Source organism: Sphaerodactylus townsendi, linkage group LG12 (genome assembly GCF_021028975.2).
Source record: "Sphaerodactylus townsendi isolate TG3544 linkage group LG12, MPM_Stown_v2.3, whole genome shotgun sequence".
Taxonomy (NCBI): Eukaryota; Metazoa; Chordata; class Lepidosauria; order Squamata; family Sphaerodactylidae; genus Sphaerodactylus; species Sphaerodactylus townsendi.
This window is the reverse complement of record NC_059436.1, coordinates 46,894,620-46,913,251: the sequence shown is the minus strand read 5'-3', so window position 1 is coordinate 46,913,251 and position 18,632 is coordinate 46,894,620. Positions and strand designations below refer to the sequence as shown.

The 18,632-nt window shown below is 50.2% G+C and overlaps 1 protein-coding gene across 1 annotated transcript in view; it reads right to left on the bottom strand.

Moving 5' to 3' along the window:
• The window catches only part of PIP5KL1 (phosphatidylinositol-4-phosphate 5-kinase like 1), a 31,609-nt gene continuing 12,977 nt past the window's right edge, over positions 1–18,632 (bottom strand). The window contains 9 exon segments of the mRNA XM_048513030.1: positions 1–923; positions 925–1,171; positions 3,568–3,730; positions 5,560–5,672; positions 6,975–7,030; positions 13,637–13,671; positions 13,804–13,816; positions 15,543–15,572; positions 15,574–15,661. Coding sequence (XP_048368987.1) covers positions 591–923; positions 925–1,171; positions 3,568–3,730; positions 5,560–5,672; positions 6,975–7,030; positions 13,637–13,671; positions 13,804–13,816; positions 15,543–15,572; positions 15,574–15,661 — 1,078 coding nt within the window. The 3' untranslated portion in view covers positions 1–590.

The following is an 18,632-nucleotide window of genomic DNA, read 5'->3' as shown; positions in this document are numbered from 1 at the left end:
TGGAGTGCCAAAGGTTCGCCACCACTGCTCTAGGTGGTATTAGGCTCAGGAGAACAACATAAAAGAGAAAGGCCTAACTTCCTCTTCCCGTTGTAGTTCAACCCTGACCAAAATCAGCCCCACCGCCCACAGGTGCTATTTACCTGTGCAAAAGCAAAGCACAGAACCATTCAAGGACCTTGCGGCATGTTGTGTTAGCTGAGTCCCTCGGCTGTTTCCCCTTTCTTGACCTTTAATCCCGTTAGGCTCCAATCGAGGAGATTCTTTACCATCAACCCAAAACGTTATCACTGCTGATTCCAGCGTCCGCAATTCAGGCTCACGGCGGCTGCGGAGGGACACAGCTGCACACGAGCGCACACACAGGACAACAGCCACCAAAGACTCCCAGCAAAGTTCTGTGCTCTCCAACCAGGAATTTTTCAGCGGCGTCCACCAGCAGTCAGAATGGCAGAATCGTTCCTCCAGATGCTGACAAACTCAGAGCTGAAAAGTTGCCACAGCGGCTTTGACTTCGGCAGGAGTCGGAAGGGGCTTCGGAAGAAGATGAAGGATGCTGCCCCTCCCCACCCCCTCTGCCCCACCTGGACTCAGGTGGTGTGTTCTTGCACCCACTGGCAAAGCCTCCTTGCATAATGGGAGGGGCTAACAGTGGAGAAACTCTGCCCCCGATAGCGGATGCTTTTCCAGAGATGCTCCAACTTTTTGCGGCAGCTGTACACCGTGAAGAGGTCGATGATGCCCACGAAGTAGCGAAATTCGGACCCGTCGATAACGTGCAAGGGATTCCTGCAGTTCGCAGCAAAGCCTGTCTCTGCCGTCAAGCGGAGGCACGAAGTTGGCTTATCATCGCTGTCAGGTTGGTACTTTGAGTGGCCGCTTGTCGGCTCCTCGGGCCAGAGCCATGGGGCAACTTGTTCAGTGAGGCTTGCTGGACTGGATCAGGTAAGTTATCAGGGCCTCCTGGAAAATGTTCTCATTTTGGTCAGCAAACTGGCCCGGAGGGAAGTCACGGTTCTGCAGCATGTGAATAAATTCATCTAAACTGCTTCGGCCGTAGAGATTGCTAGTCTGGTCAAGGTTGGAGGTGTACTCCATGAGCGAAGTCAAGCGAGCCTGTTCTCTGGAGTCTGTCACTCCGTAGACAAAGGAGTTGAGAGGGATGAGCGACCTGTTGGAAGGAATCAAGGAAATCCACAGAGCAGTGAGAAGGGGACGAAGAGGAGGCCCCGCAGGACAGTCCCTGCGCTGCACATGGTTCCAGCTCTGGCATCTCTGTTTATGAAGGCTCTGAGGTCTGGCAAAGACCTTGAGGAGCAGAGAAAGATGCTCCTAGTGAGGTTTTGTTTTGCCATAAAGTCACAGCTGATTTATGACGACCCAGAGGTTTTCAAGGCAAGTGGCTTGCCGCTGCCTGACTGTGCAAAGACCCTGGGCTTCCTTGGCTGCCTCACATCCAAGTACTATACAGAGGCATAGCTGGGCCACACTGCGCCCAGTGCGCACTCTGCATTCACTCCATTATTAATTCCATTGACTTTATTCATCCTTTAGTTCAGCCTGAATGTGCAGCTTGGGGCAAAAGCCGTGAGCCTGTTCACTTGAGGTTGGAAACGCCTCCCGGTGGGGAACTACACGGCTCCCAGTGAGACTCCTTTGGGGGCCTGGCACAAGTGTAGTTCCCACCAGGCCGTTTTTAGCCTCAAGTGAACAGGCCGCTTTTCCAGCTTTCACTTTCAAGCTGAACTAAGGTAAGTGGCGGGGAGTGGGGGAGCTGCAGGAGGTAATTTTCTCTCCCCCAGACATGCGCCCAATGCAGTGTGCACCCCTCATCCCCTGGTAGCTCCGCCTCTGATACTATACCCTGTTCAGGATAAAGAGGACAGGAGATTTGTGAATTCGTCCATTTCCTGGACTGCTGTTGTTCTAGAATGCTCCGTTTGGGTCCTGGTGCCTACCTAGTTCTTTCCCCAAGGCACCAGCGCCCAGCAAAGCATTCTAGAACAAAGACAGTCCAAGAAATGGTGGATAAATTAGCAAATCTCCTGTCATCTTTACCCTGAACAGGGTATAACTAGGGCCGACCCTGCTTAGCTTCTGAGATCTGATGTGATTGGGCTAGCCTGGGATATCCAGGACAAATTAGACCATTCTAAAATTAACTGGGAAAAGGGTTTGACTCAAAATATGGCAGTATCGCTTGCTGGACTTTCTGATATTTTATTATGGACTCTTAATTAGCTTGGCAGGGAGGAGGGGGGAGGGGATATTGTTTTCAATCAATAAAGGACACACTTCTTCATGTTCAAAGGAATCTTGGCATCAGGGGCTGGCAGGGGATGATGGGAACTGTAGTCCACAACGTCTGGAGGGGCGCGAGTTTGACACCTATGGGCTAGACGCAGTGGTGGTGAACCTTTTGCACTCCAGATGTTATAAACTACAATTCCCATCAGCCCCTGCCAGCATGGCCAATTGGCCATTCTGGCAGGGGCTGATGGGAATTGTAGTCCATAACATTTGGAGTGCCAAAGGTTCACCACCACGGGGCTAGAGCGTGGACTGCTCCTCACATCCTCCTCACTCAGACGAGGAGTGGGCAGAGCCCCTGACATTACCGCCAAAGAAGAAGAAGAGTTTGGGTTTATACCCCGCCCTTCTGTCCTGCAAGGAGACTCAAGGTGGCTTACAAGCTCCTTTCCCTTCCTCTCCCCACAACAGACACCTTGCGAGGTAGCTGGGGCTGAAAGAGTTCCGAAGAACTTGGACTAGCCTAAGGTCACCCAGCAAGAATGTAGGAGTGGAGAAACACATCTGGTTCACCAGGTAAGAGTCCGCCACTCAGGTGGAGGAGTGGGGAATCAACCCAGTTCTCCAGATTAGAATCCACATGCTCTTAACCACTGTACCACGCTGGCTCTCAATATCATGCTGTCTCTCTGGAGGCATTGGAGACCGAACCCCCCCCCCCCTGGAAACCAACCCTCCCTGACGTGCAAAAGCAATCCCTTGAGTCTGAGTCCGTGTTCTCAGCCTAGGATACAGCCCTGACTCTGAAACCACCCACTTCAGGTGCTCCAAAGGGACCTAATATCTCTACCCATCAAGAAGAAGGAAAAGAAGAAGAGTTTGGATTTATGCCCTTCTTTTCTCTTCAATAAGGAGTCTCAAAGCGGCTTACAAACTGCTTCCCTTCTTCTTGCACCTTGTGAGACAGGTGGGGCTGAGAGAATTCTGAGAGAACTGTGGCTAGCCCAAGGTCACCCAGCAGGCTTCCTTGTATAGTAGTGGGGAATCAAATCCAATTCTCCAGATTAGAGTCCACCTGTTCTTAACCACTACCAGGCTAGAACTGCCAACTCCAGCTGGGGAAATTCCTAGAAATTTGGGGTGGCGCCTGCAGAGAGTTTGGGGAGGGGGCAATGCGATCCCGCCCTCTGAAGCCGCCGTCTCCTCCAGGGGGACCAATCTCTGTAGTCTGGAGGATCGGCTATAATCCTTGGAACTCTCGAAGCCCACCTTGATCTCGGCAACTTCAGCCAAGGCATCCTTGCTGCGAGGGCTCACCTTCTCACCCTGGAAATGATGTTGGCCAAGGTCTGGTTTATGACATGCTCATCCTCGTGGAGTGGCTGAAACGCCACCAGAAGACTGTAGTCTATCACGTCCAGCTCCTTGAGGAACTGCGTGTCCAGGTCCACTTGATGGGTGAACCAGGAACGCTGCTCATCTGACAAGGGAGAAAGCACATTGGCTGTAACGTAGGCAGCGGGGGCGTAACGAGGAAAACTGGAGCCCTGGGCAAAACCTGAGTTTGATGCCCCCCCATGGGCGGTGGAAGGAGGCGGAGCTCCCCCATCCTCCTCCCCTGGTGGCTTGTGGCTTTACCCCTCCCTGCCGGCTGAACTTAGGCGCCCCCCCTTACCGGCGAAAGGGCATCAATGGAAAAAAAAATCAATGCAGAAGTAAGATTCTTGGGCAAATTTCTGGGGGTGCCTGTCAGGGGTGACATTGTTAAGCTAGTGACACCAAAATTTCAGGGTATCATCAAGAGACTGTCCTGATGACACCCCCCCAAGTTTGGTGAAGCTTGGTTCAGGGGGGACAAAGTTATGGACCCTCAAAGGTGCAGCCCCCATCTCCTTAGCTCCCATTGGAAACAATGGGGGATGGGGCAACCCATGTGGGGGTCCATAACTTTGGACCCCCTGCACCAAACTGCACCAAACTTGGGAGGCACCATCAGGATAGTCTCCTTATGATGCCCTGAAATTGTGGTGCTGATATCTCTAGAATTGCACCTTCTGCAGGCCAAAATGTGAAAAAACACCAAAAAAATCAAAACGCAAGAGCATGCCCTGCAAAATTCCTGAGCCCTGGGCAGCTGCCCACATTGCCCAATGGACATTACGCCACTGGTAGGCAGCGCAGAGAGCAGGGAATAGCAGGCCACTGAGCGATTGCTGAGGTGCTGTGCGCATCAGTGCTACGGGAGCAGACCGGCATGCCCTTTTGGATCGGAGAAACTGCCAGCCAGTTCTGATCCAGCTGCTACCCAGTCCTAGGTGGATTCTGCACGATAGAAATATAATAGGTTGATGAAGGGAAATATCCCGGTTTGGGCACAGGTGCATTCCCTAAAGCAGGATTGGGCCGTTAAATTTCCCTCTGAGTTTTTCAAAAATCACTAAACTTGTGATCTTTTAACAAAAAATCCCCTTCCTGAGCTAACAGCGCTGGCACCGAACTGGTTTATTTTTCCCACCTGCTGCCCATTCTCCCGCCTAATGTCATGTCAGTTTTGTTTCTGCTGAGCTGCCGACTGGTGCAATAGTCCGCCATTTCCAAAACGTCACCCCAGCACGTTTTCTCCCCAGGGTACTGACGGTGAGCGCCATTTCACCCAAATGTGTACAGCAATGGATTCACAACAAATGTGGCCATTGTGAGTAATCACCCCATTTCCTTTCCTTTTTATTGTTTGAGTGCTCAAAGCACATAGCTAGGCAGGTCTGTGGCGTAGTGCCAAGGGGACGAGGGGTGCGCAACGCACTGAGCGCGTGACAGGGCGGGGATGTGACGGGGCGGGGTTGGCGGGGGCGTTGCAGGGGCGCTGGACGCATGCTTGCCCTGGACGCAGTTCCTCCTTGATCCGGCCCCGCCGCAGAGGCACACCTTTGGATACAGGTGGGACATATTGCTTTGCTCCCATTTTGGGCAAATGCCATTATTACCTCACATCGTTTGGGGGGCATGCTTCGTGTGTCGTGATTTCAATGCCCTGACTTTTTTTTCCACACTGGAGAAATGGGGGGGGCGGGGGGGGGAAGTCCCACTTGAAGTTCCTGCAGGGCTGTAGAACCACTAATTGGAAGCGTTCCCTTAACAGGAACAGCCAATCAGAGTGCAGCAAAACAGAGATGTTTGCGCTTGTGCAACTACGTATGCATTGTAAAAAAAAAAATATGGCAGGTTCATGCGAAGGGGCACAAAGAAAATGGATTATTTCCCCTAACCTGGCCCCGGGCAAGGGAGAGAGGAGGAAAAATACCACCTTACCAAGGCAGAGGGTCTTTCCTTCAAAGTTGAGATCCTTGAAAACCATGATTATCTGACTGCCCTCTGGGGCGGCCTCCACCCAGCGATCAAGCTGGCACCCCTTAATATCATACCTGCAAGGTGGGAAGGGAAAAGGAGAGACGGCGATGGATTAATTTCCAACAGCAACCGAGTCTTTTAATGTATCTTGCTGCTCACCAACCTTCAGCTGTCCCAGTGGCGAGCTAGAAAGCAAAACAGGACTGAATGGACGTGTCCTTTCCACACAGATATCCATGTTTCAATGCACAGAGCTGCCTCGCCAAGGTAATGGTGATACTGCTTGTATCGAAATTGGGGACACTGCTTTTGTGGCATTTGCATTTTAAGGGGGAAGCCTGCCGTGGATCCCTGAAAGGGGTTTCCCCCCCCCCCCCTCCACTGCTCTCAGGGACAGACGGCAGGTCTTTCCCTTAAAGTGCAAAAGCAACGAAAGCACCCTCCACGATATCGATATAAGCAATATCGATGTTTGGGTGCGGTGTGGTTTCCGGGCTGTACGGCCGTGTTCTAGCAGCATTCTCTCCTGACGTTTCGCCTGCATCTGTGGCTGGCATCTTCAGAGGATCTGAATATCGATGTTACCTTTAAAGCACAGGTGTCAAACTCGCGGCCCTCCAGGTGTTATGGACTACGGTTCCCATCATCCCCAATGCCGCCAACCTGGCCCGGCAAGATGGCGGCAGTGGAGGCCCCATGCTTGAAGGCCAGCACGCCCCCTTTGAGAATCCCATCCACCGGCTGGAGACAGGAGCCTGCAGCAGCCCTATGGTGGCAGTGGCCAGCCGGTCTTCAATGTGCCCCACTGCCACTGAGGGGGGAGTGTCCGGGGCCCCTCAGGGCCAAGGGGAGGGGTGTGGGGGTGATTTTCTGCCCCCCTCACGTGACCTGCTGGCATGTGCCCAAGGTGATGTGACCACAGTCCGCCTCTGCACTGTAACTGTTTCAGTACCAGAATCTCTGTCCCACAGGTGCTAGTGGTTCTCAACCTGGGGGTCAGGACCCCTTTGGGGGTCAAACGACCCTTTCACAGGGGTCGCCTAAGACTCTCTGCATCAGTGTTCTCCATCTGTAAAATGGATAAACGTCAGGGTCGGGGGTCACCACAACATGAGGAACTGTATTAAAGGGTGGCGGCATGAGGAAGGTTGAGAACCACTGTGCTAGAGGCTCGCTGCGGGGCAGAGCGCCAGTGCATAATTGGCCAGAGAGAGCCCAGCACTGCAGATCTTGAAGTGGAAAAAGGACATCCTGGGGAAGTCGTTTCCCAAAATGTATGCTGCTCAATCCCACTGCAGTCTCTACGACCACTCGGAGTTGCCACAAATGCCCACCCTTACCGTAATACTCGACTCAGATATTGGCCGGTCACTCACCGCTCGACAATCTTCTCGTGAGGGTAGAAGACACTCTGCATGATGATGAAATATTTCTGCGTAGGACAAAGGGAAATGAAACTAGTCTAGTTCTATTGATGACAGCTAGCATGGTGTTGTGCTTAAGGTGTTGTGCTTAGGATCTGGAAGACGGCAGGTTCAAACCCCTACTCCGCCATGGAAATTTGCTGGGTGACCTTGGGCCCGTCTCACACACTCATCCTAACCTACACTGCAGGATTGTTGTGAGAATAAAAATGGAGGAAGGGAGAATGATGTAAGCAGAGGTGGGATCCAGCAGGTTCTTACAGGTTCCCGAGAGTAGGTTACTAATGATTTGTCTGTGCCGAGAGGGGGTTACTAATTGGTGATTTTGCCCTGTGATTTTTGCCTTAGTTATGCCCTCCTCTCAGCAGTAGCGCGCAGAACTTGAAGCAGTCTAGCAGGAGGTGCAACGGCGTGCGTGGCAACCTGCGCCTGCATGCATTTGTTTCCCACCCAAGGACCGGCACAGCGACTGCATCCTTGCCACACCCCCGCCCAGGAATGCCCCGCCCCCAGAATGCCCGGCCACGCCACCGTCGTGCCCTGCTCAGCCCCATTGGCGCTGCGCCACAGTTTGAATCCCACCACCACGGACCTGTTACTAAAATTTTTGGATCCCACCACTGGATGTAAGCGTCTTTGGGGAGAAAGGCAGGACATCAAATAAATAAGGAATACCAGGGGCGTGATGCAGAGGCAGGAAATGGCAAAAAAACCCAACCCAAATATCTCATCCCTTGAAAACTTTATACGATCGCCATACATCAGTTGTGACTTGACAGCAAGAAAAAGGAGTTCTACTGATAGGCCAGTCAGACACGCAGCTTTTGGCAAGGTATGCCCACCTCTCTGACTTTCAGATGTGCTGGGAAAAAAGCAGTCCTCAGCATGCTGGAGAGGACTGTACCATAATGTGCTGCAAACGGGTTATACCACATCAAAAGTGGCTCCTTTGAAACTGGTCTCAAGGAAAGTATTTTCCTGCGGTCATGTTCCCTGTCCATTACTAAGATCATGTTTCCCCTCTCCCATGATGGTATATGCTGCCGAACCTTTTCGAGACTGAGTGCCCAAATTGCAACCCAAAACCCACTTATTTATCGCAAAGTGCCAACAGGGCAATATAACCTGAATACTGAGGTTTTAGTTTAGAAAAAAACAGTTGGCTCCGAGGCACGTGTTACTCGGGAGTAAGCTTGGTGAAGCAACCGTGCAACGCTTTGAATGAGTGAATCATGACCCTGGGAGGGTTTACTCAGAAGCAAGCCCTATTGCCAGCAACCGAGCTTACTCCCAGGAAAAGGATCATGCCCAGGCCAGCCTAGATGTGTGTGTGTGTGTGTGGGGGGTGATTTTCTGCCCCCCCAACATGACGAACTCTGTGCACGCGTGCCCACAGAAAGGGCTCTGAGTGCCACCTCTGGCACCCATGCCATAGGTTTGCCACCGCTGGTATATGCTAAAGAAACAAAGTTTTATACCAAGGAAAGGTGAATTCGTTAGCGTTTTAAAAATACACAGTGTGCTGAATTCAATCCACTAATCATGGGCAAGCACGCACATATAAAAATTATTCAGAACACTGAAGCCTTGTTCATGGCTTGTAAGATTTCACCTGGCCCGCTTCTTAAGTTTATATTCACAGACTCGAGGGCATCATTTAATTTTTTTTAAGTATGTACAGGATATTATCCGAAGCCTTCAACACTAGGACCAAGGACAGCATCCTAGAACACAGACGGTCCAGGAAACAGCGGATGAATTCACAAATCTTCTGTCATCTTTATGCTGAAAAAGGGATAGCCGGGTCTTATTGGAAATGAAGCAGGGTCCACCCTCGATAGTACTTGGATGAGAGATCTCTAATGAAGTCCATGGCTAATAAGCGGAATCAGACAGTGGCAAACCATTTCTGAGTGGCAAACCACCTCTCAGTGTCTCTTCCCTTGAAAAACTACAGGGTCATAAGGTGGTTTGACTAGAGAGCACTTTCCACCACCAGTCTGATTGTGCTCTGACCTGAGCGCTCCAGGCCAGCCTGACTGTATCAGATCTCAGAATCTAAGCAGGGTTGGTCCTCGTTGGTACGTGGATGGGAACTCACCAAGGGCGTTTCCCCACTTGCCACAACCCCCTGTATGCCGCGCGCTACTCTCAGCGCACGCCATTTCTGGTGTGCGCCCAGGCTTCCCCACGACATCATCATCAAAAGGCGCCATTTGGAAGAGCGCCAGGAATGACGCACGCTGAGGGGGCACGACAGCGGCAGCATCGGGGCGGCTGTGTTGTCGCCGTCCCTGTAGTGGAGAGTGCCGGGGGACCCCGCGCTACTTGCCTACAGTAGCGCGGGGCAGACGGTAAGTGGGAAAACGCCCCAAGTTAAATCCAGGGTTGCAACACAAAGGCCATTTCTGCACTGTCCAAATATCCTGGGTTGAGCGACGGAAATATCCTGGGTCTGGCCCAGAAGCTTGCACAGCTCCCGGTCCTAAAGCGGGTTTGCCCTGAGATATTGCCCTCATCCCAGGATTTTGAAAAATCACCAATTTGGCGACTCTTTTCAAAAATCCCGGGGTGAGCCCGCTACCGTGCAAGCACCACGGGAACAGAAACAGTTTATTTTTCCCGCCCAGCCGCCTGATCTCCCCACCCTGCTGGCCGCTCCCGATCTCCCCGCCTGATGTTCATTCAAGCTGCCGCTCAAAAACAACAGCCAATCAGAATGCTGGACACCAGGCATGGGCGGATACACTTGCGGTGTAAATACAAAAGACCCAGGCTCATGCGAAACAAACTGGAGCATTCCCTCCCAGTCTTCACTCAAGTCCTTCACGGAAATGAGCAGCCACGCAAAGGGAGAAACTGGGATAAAACAGACCCGGATTGTAAGAAACAGATTGTAAGCAGGTATAATTGTGCCATGCAGAATGGCCCATGGCAGGCAATTGCAAACCACTTCTGTTTGTCGCTTTCCTTGAAAACTCTTCAGGGCCACTTTCAATTGTCTTTGACTTGCCAGCAGTTTCCACAACCAATTTGATCTTACACTGGCACTGTTTAAACATGCTTCATCTAAACATAAGAACTAGCCTGCTGGATCAGACCAGAGTCCATCTAGTCAGTGGCGTTCCTGCCTAGGGACAGGGGGTACCCTATGTCCCCGGGCGCCCCCCATTTGGTCACGTGGGGGGGCAACATTTCAGGGTCATTTGTGTTTTTTTTAATTTTTTTAGTGTTTTTCACGTTTTGGCCTGCAGGGGGCGCGTTTTTAATGCTACCGGCACCAAAATTTCAGGGTACCATCCAGAGACTGTCCTGATGATACCACCCAAACTTAGTGATGTTTGGTTCAGGTGCAGCAAAGTTATGGACCCCTAAATGGGGTGCTCCATCCCCATTGTTTTCAATGGGAGCTAACAGGAGATGGGGGCTACCCATTTGAGGGACCATAACTTTGGTCCCCCTGAACATAACTTCACCATACTCTAGGTAGCATGCCTTGGGAATAGTTAACAGATGATACATTCTGAAAATTCTAGTGTCACTTAGGCTTTAAAAATACAATTCCTACTCCAGGTACCCCAAAGAAATTTGCCCAAGATTCTTTGTTTTGCAGTGACTTTCGGCTCCACTTTGTAGCTTTAATGGGGAATTTCTTGAGTGCGGTGTAGGCAGGACTGCACATTTTTTGAAGATAGAGGTACCAGACTTTCAGGGTGGCTCCAGGAGAACCTCCTGGTAATAGCATCCAGGTTTGGAGCCTTTTGCTTCTGGGGGTTCAATTTTTTGGGCCCCCAAAAGGCTTTTTTTTTTTCCCCCCCCCCGCAAACAAAAGCCTGTGGGCTGAGTTTTCTCAGAACTCTCAACTCCCCCCACACCCAGAAGCAAAGCTCACCAAGCATTAGATGCTATTACTCAAGGCCTCTTAGAGCCACCCCTTTGAAAAGACTGGTTGCCTCTAACTCTTCAAAAATGTGCAGCCTGACCAAAAAATCCCTCATTAGCTACAAGGGAGCAAAGTCACGGCAAAACAAATCGAATCTTGGGCAAATTTCTTGGGGTGCTCTGGAAGGGATGTATTTTAAAGCTAGTGGACAATTCTAAAATTTCAGGGTATCATATGTTAACTATTCTTATGATACTATCCAAGTTTGGTGAAAGTTATGTTCAGGGAGTACCAAAGTTATGGTCCCCTGAAAATGGATAGCCAACCCATGCTGACCTTGTTTAGCTCCTATTGTGGAAACAATGAATGGGAGCATTCCATTTGGCTGATCCCTTAACCTCGGTTTGCTGACCTCTGAACATGTAAACATCGCCAAACTTCCGGTGGTAATTTCATCAGGGCAGCTCGTCTGGATGATGATAATCATGGTGCCACTTAGCTTTAAAAATGCGCTACCCCTGAGCAGCGCCTTAAACACCAAAAAATACCCCCAAAACCCAAATACCTTGCATTCCTGCATTTCTTGTTCATTTTGGGGCAGGACATAATCGGCCAATTTTTGTCTGAATGTGCCCAAATTCTAATGCCAGTCTTGTAGATCTCCGGCCGAATCTGCTATTTGTTTCTATCTGAATCTCCAACCCTCTAAAAGTGATGCTGTTTCAGGGTGGGGGAGAATCCACTGCCCAAACAGCATCAGCTCTTCAATTTTGTTTTAACCGGGGACCCCAGATTCTCCCTTTAAGGTAGATTTAAAAGAAGCAATCTGAGATCCCGGAAGATTTCAAACACCTATTGAAAGATGATGCTGCTTGGGGGTGGATCTTATACTGGAAGTGTTTCGGTGAGAGATGATGCTGCTGACATTTGGTTTGGTAAAATGTTTTTGGCTGGGGGGGGGTGATTTGTGAGAGAGATTTTACATGCTTAATACCCACTCTGCATTGGCTTTCTGGAGTTGTTTCTCAGGCTAACGTAACCACCACCTCTATAGGGTTGCTTGTGCGGATTAGGAAATTAGGAAAAGAGTTGGTGGGTAGAGAGCCATGTATGTTTTGATGGGAGTGGGAGGTGATTTGTGAGCTGGTACAAAAAATCATTGTTTGGTCATGGTGGGGATGGTGGCCGCCCATACACTGGGCGTGGGAGGGGGCGCCAAACTCAGGTTTTTTCCCCGGGCACCAGTTTGCCTAGGTACGCCCCTGCATCTAGTCCAGCACTCTGCTACTCGCAGTGGCCCACCAGGTGCCTTGGGGAGCTCATGTGCAGGATGTGAAAGCAATGACTTTCTGCTGCTGCTGCTCCTGAGCACCTGGTCTGCTAAGGCATTTGCAATCTCAGATCAAGGAGGATCAAGATTGGTAGCCATAGATCGACTTCTCCATAAATCTGTCCAAGCCCTTTTTAAAGCTATCCAGGTTAGTGGCCATCACCACCTCCTGTGGCAGCATATTCCAAACACCAATCACACGTTGCGTGAAGAAGTGTTTCCTTTTATTAGTCCTAATTCTTCCCCCCAGCATTTTCAATGAATGCCCCCTGGTTCTAACCAGTGGCAAAGATTTCCCCACCTGCCCAAAACAAACTGATGAACATTTTGGAATCTGCAGCCACAGGAGGTGGTGATGGCCACTCACCTGGATAGCTTTAAAAGGGGCTTGGACAGATATATGGAGGAGAAGTCGATTTATGGCTACCAATCTTGATCCTCTTTGATCTGAGGTTGCAAATGCCTTAGCAGACCAGGTGCTCGGGAGCAGCAGCAGCAGCAGAAGGCCCTTGCTTCCACATCCTGCACGTGAGCTCCCAAAGGCACCTGGTGGGCCACTGCAAGTAGCAGAGTGCTGGACTAGATGGACTCTGGTCTGATCCAGCAGGCTCTTTCTTATGTTCTTATGTTCAAATTAATTGATTACCGATAACTGAGTAAAGATGCAAGAACCAGAAAACACACTACTGACAGCTACAGTTGCTAACATCCAGCTGCGGTCTTTCAGAATAACAGCTGGTATCCACACTACAGGAATTCGATTCAGCATCTCTGGAGGGCAAACTCTACGACACCAAATTTTCACGAAGCTCCTTCCCCAAATTCTGGCCGAACTCCCCAGTCAATGGGAATTTCCCAAACCAGACTTGTAAACCCTAGACCAGCCATTCTCAACCAGGGTTCCGTGGTACCCTGGTGTGCCGTGAGCATGTCCCAGGAATACCATGGCAACACTACCGCTCCCCCTCATTTTTGTGGTGTCTCCCACCGGCACCAGCAAGGACATGGAGCTGGCCCATGGGGCAGGGCCTGCCACAAGGTCAGCAGCCCCCCCCCGCCCCCCCCCCAGTGCTTCCCTTCACCCTGGGAGGGGAAGGTGGGGGGTGTGGCAAGCAGGGGCAATGGGAGGGGAAGGTGGAGGGTGGCGACCAGGGGTACAGTGAGATATGAAGAGTGAGGTCAAGGGTACCCTGACCTCGAAAAGGTTGGGAAACACTGCCCTAGACAGAAACCGTTATTAAGGATTGGTTGTTGTGGGTTTTCCGGGCTGTGTGGCCGTGGTCCGGTAGATCTTGTTCCTAACGTTTCGCCTGCATCTATGGCTGGCATCTTCAGAGGTGTTATCACAGAGGGAAGTGTGTTACACACTGTGTCCAGACAATACATTTTAAAGGAATTTACCTTCTTCTGATGGGGAACAATGATGCTGTGGACCCCTAGTGGAAGGAAGGAGAAAGGAAACAGGTGATAAATATTTTCAGCCTGACTCCCGGACAGTTATTATTGCTGATGGGATTTAGGCCGTTTTAATTCATAAGGGGCCCTGGTGAATTAAGCCAAGGGTCTACCCAGTCTTTTGACCTGTTTCCCAGAGTGGCCAGCCAGCCTAACAAGCAGTGCATGATAGTAAGGTTGCAAAGCTGTAGGTGGTAGCTGGAGATCTCCTATGATTAGAAGTGCTCTCCAGGCAACAGAGATAGGTTCCCACACACGTGTCAAACTCGTGGCCGTCCAGATGTTCATGAGCCCTTCGGGGATAGGGCAGTATACTAAATTTTATGTAACAATGTAATAATGTATCAATAATAAATGAATATAACAATAATATGTAATATGTGTAATAATAATATGTAATATGTAATAATAATAAGCTACCAATAATGTAATACCGTAATAATAACCGCTAATTCCCACCAGCCCTTGCCAGTATAGCCAATGTTCATGTTGGGAGGGACTGATGGGAATTGTAGTTCATGAACATCTGGAGGTCCACGAGTTTGACACCCCTGCTTGGCCGCTTCGGAACATGACCTCTACAGCATTATGTCCTGCTGAAGTCATCCCCCTTTCCAAACCCTGGCCTCCCAAGACTCTGCTCCTCATCTCTTGGAATTTCCCAACCCAGAATTGGCAACCATACAAGGCCACAGCAAAGATACCGTCTCAGGACATTGTTTCATTTCGCCATTATGTACATTGCTCCAGCTCCTCCATTAATGCAGGGGCGTATCTGCCAGAGGAGCATAGGTGAATTGACCCTGGGCACTACCCATTAGGTCACAAGGGGGTGCAAAATCATGCTCCGCACATGAACTGAAGGAGCAGCTGGGTCAGGAGTCTGCCCCGGGGGGCTGCTGGGTGCCCTCGGCCAGAGCCTGGCACCCTGGCGGAGAAGCAGCCAGGTTGGGAGCCTGCCGTGGGCCCACCAGGCACCCCCTGGCCAGGGGGCGGCAGGGTCTCCTCCCAGTTGCTCCTCCTCTGGGGCGCCCAATCATGCTGGGAGGCTCCCTAGAGGCTGCCCAGTGCCGCTGCCGCCCTCCTTCGCCGGCTGAGGTAAGTGGGGCACAGGCGCTTGGGCAAGTGTTGCCCCCGGCACAATTTTCCCTCGGAACGCCTCTGCATTAATGTGTCTGGTTTCCTCCTAAAGCCACCTAACCGAGCAGCCATTTCCACGTATTGTGGCGACAAGAGCCATAAAATTGTTACCTATTGCATGAAGGAGTGTTATCTTCGAGACCGCATCACCCCATATGTCCCTACACGGCCTCTTTGTTCAGTGGAGGCCAACTTACTGGTAGTCCCTGGCCCCTCGATGATGCGGCTGGCCTCCACACGGGCCAAGGCCTTTACGGCTCTGGCCCCGGCCTGGTGGAACGCTCTCCCACCAGCTGTCCGGGCCCTGCGGGATCTCGGTGAATTCCGCAGGGCCTGTAAGACGGAGCTGTTCCGCCGGGTCTTTGTAGGGATCGGCCGCTGATGGTGACCCCCCCTTCCTTGGCTCTTACATCTGGGTCTTGTATTATCTGATGGGACTCGCCGTTCCTCCCTTTGGGAAAGGATTTAATAATCGGTTGCCGGGCGCCACTCACACTTATAATTATTCGTATTATAGTTAGTCTTCTGCTGCTTTTATAGGTTTTAATTAATTTATATGATGTTTTTATGACTGTATTTTTATCATATGCTGTACACCGCCCGGAGCCCTTCGGGGACAGGGCAGTATAAAAGCCCAAAGTTTTATAAAATAAAATAAAATATGTAATAAAATAAACTGCGTGTGTTTGCATACTTCAAGTGAACTTTGGACAAGAAGGGAATGGGGAATTATTTCCGCCTCCCAGGTGCTGAAGGTATTTGGCCAGGTTTGAGAGGAGGAAACGGGTTTCTCGCTTGCTCTGGGTTTTCACGAAGAAATGTTTGTCGTTGCTGCGGAGAAGGAAAAGGGTTAGCATGTGAGGGCGATCAAGGGGAGATTCCTCGGCCCAAATCGCAAGCCAGGAGGCGTGCCACGTAAGTTCCTGTGCCAATTCTATACACTTCCCTAGCAATCAGGAAAGTATTTACAGGGCATCGAGTCTCACTTTGCTGTTTTCAGTGGAAAAACGGGAGGGAGAGTCTCTGCTTTAACTTCCAAGAAGCAGGATATTAGGCCCACGAGTATCAGTCTAAGGACAGACAAGAAGTGACACAAAGGAGAGAGGGCTTTACTTTGCAGCAGTAGCGTAGCTAACATGGGATAGGGTGGGGACAGGCATTCCAGGCGGATGCCGTTGGGGTCACATGGGGGAATGGGAAAAGGAGAGCTCTCCTCCTTCCCCCCTCGCCCTACCCCACCAGGCCTGGCAGACGCCACTGATGGGCCAGCCTCGCCCGGCCAGGCCCAGTGGAGGCCACTGATGGGCACCCCTGCCCTGCCCCACCAGACCCCGCTGCTGGCTAAGGTAAATGGGGCTCGGGGTGTTGGCATGGGGACCCCTGGGAGGGGGGCAGAAAACTTAGAGTCTGCCCCGGGCTCCATTTTCCCTAGCTACGCCCCTGCTCTACAGCCCTCTCTAGCTGACCACCTGCCCTCCCCCTGTTGGGTTTTCTTCGCAGCTCCTTTGCACATTAGACATTGCTACATCCAACGAGAGCAAAGAAAGAATGGCAAAGCCTGGATTTAGTTCACCTTTACCCATGGACTTTGTTCTTGCTTTTTTGTTGTCGTTTAAGACAGATGCGCCCCCTTTTTACAGACATATGGATGGAGACATGAATATATGAACACACACACACCTCCTTCATCCTATTTAATTCAGCCTTGTGGGAAAAAAAGTAGTTTTACCCAACCTAGCCATTGTGATCCATGCAACGGTCACCTCTAGGCTAGACTACTGCGACTCACTCTATGCGGGCGTGCCCTTGAGGCTGAAACTAGCACTGGTCCAGAATGCAGTTGAAATACTCCTCTTTGGTACACTGGGATGACACCTGTGCTCTAGTAGCTGCACTTATAGGAAATTAAAAGGTCAACTATTGGATAGAGAGTTCTCTACCCTAATCACCGCAGCCAAGAAAACGTGCTCCCCCCTGTATTTTTCTCTCCCATTTGAACGGGGCCACTTGGCACACTACCTGTACTGCTTAATAAACCCTGTTCAAAGGAGAGCCATAATGCTCGCCAGGTTTAATGTTATGCCTTCTGCCTTGTTACATGGCAGATTTAATAAGCAAGAAAAGGCTAAAAGATTGTGCCCATGTAACGATGGCTCAGTTGAATCTCTGGCCCACCAATTACTACACTGTCTCAGATTCAAGGAAATCAGATCCAAGCATGTGAACCTTACTCCTTTACATTTACCCCATCTCCCCGATTTAATTAGATTACACTACTTGTTGGACAACCCTGATCCTTCTCTCTGTATGATAGTGGCAGACTTTCTCCTGGAAATTACTGAACGCCAGTAGATTTCCTTCGACCTAACATTTATTTCCAGTATTGTATATGCTTTTAAATCCGTTTTTTATTATTGTTGTACTGTTGTCTATGCCAAAAAAGGCTTGCTTCTAGTAGCTGCACTGGTTGCCAGTGAAATTCCAAACAAGGTTAAAGGTTCTAGTCATAACTTTAGGGCCCTGAGAGGTCTGGCAGCATTGTATCTACGGACCCCCCTTACTCCATACTGTCCACAGAGGAAGTTACAATCCTCCAATAAAAATCTTTTGGTAGTCCTTGGCCCAGGGACATGCAATGGAACTCTCTGTCTGCTGACACCAGAGCCCTGAAGGATTACAAACAGTTTTGCAAGGCTTGTAAGATGGAGATGTTCCACCAGGCCCTTGGGTGAGGTCAATCGTGTGTCCCATAGCATAAGCATTTTATTGTCATTGTGCACGCACAATGAAATTTACAGCAGCATTCCTCGATGCACACAATTCCAGACTCATACCCCACCCTCACTTTCCCCTTCCTCCACCCATCCCTACACAGCCCCAAACACATCAACACGAAGCCGCAGAGTTTAGTATAGCCACAGCTCTAGAGTAGAAGCTGTCTCTAAGCCTCTTTGTCCTAGTTTTGATAGACCTGTATCGTCTGCCAGATGGTAACAGTTCAAAAAGAGAGTGTGCTGGATGAGACGGGTCTCTCAGAATATTTTGGGCTTTCTTTAGGCTTCGGGAATTATAGAGTTCTTCCAAGGAGGGGAGAGGGCAGCCGATAATCCTCTGTGCAGTAGTGATCACCCTTTGGAGCGCCTTCCTATCCGCCACTGTGCAACTGGAGAACCATACACAGATGCAGTAGGTTAAGACACTCTCTATAGCACAGCGGTAAAAGGACACCAGGAGTTTTCCATTCAGTTGTTGTTTCCTTAACAGTCTAAGATAGTACAGTCTTTGCTGGGCCTTCTTAACCACCGCAGCAGTCTGTACGCCCCAGGTCAAGTCCTCTTTAATCATAACGCCCAGAAATTTAAAACTAGCCATCCGCTCTACTTGATCTCCATTTATAGTCAAGGGCTGAATTTCTGAGCTATTCCTTCTATAGTCCACTATAAGCTCCTTTGTCTTGTTGGTATTAAGAACCAGGTTATTTTCCCTGCACAATGAGAGCAATCTACATCTACATAAAAAGTTATGACAACTACAAAATATACAAACGTGGTCATTCTGCATTGCCTCTTTTTCTGTTTGTGGCCCACGCTGGATAAACGACTGTACTTGAACGGACTGGAGAGGTTTCCTTGGGTCTAGGTTAGTTCACCGTGTTGGGTTTCAGTGTTGCAGAGTGTTTTAACGATACATAGTTAGTGATTTTAGGTATTAGCAAATTGTTTTAAAATGTCTGCACGCTGCCCCGAGCCTGTCTGTAATCAGGGAGGGCAAGATATAATCTAATAAAATTGAAAGAATAAAT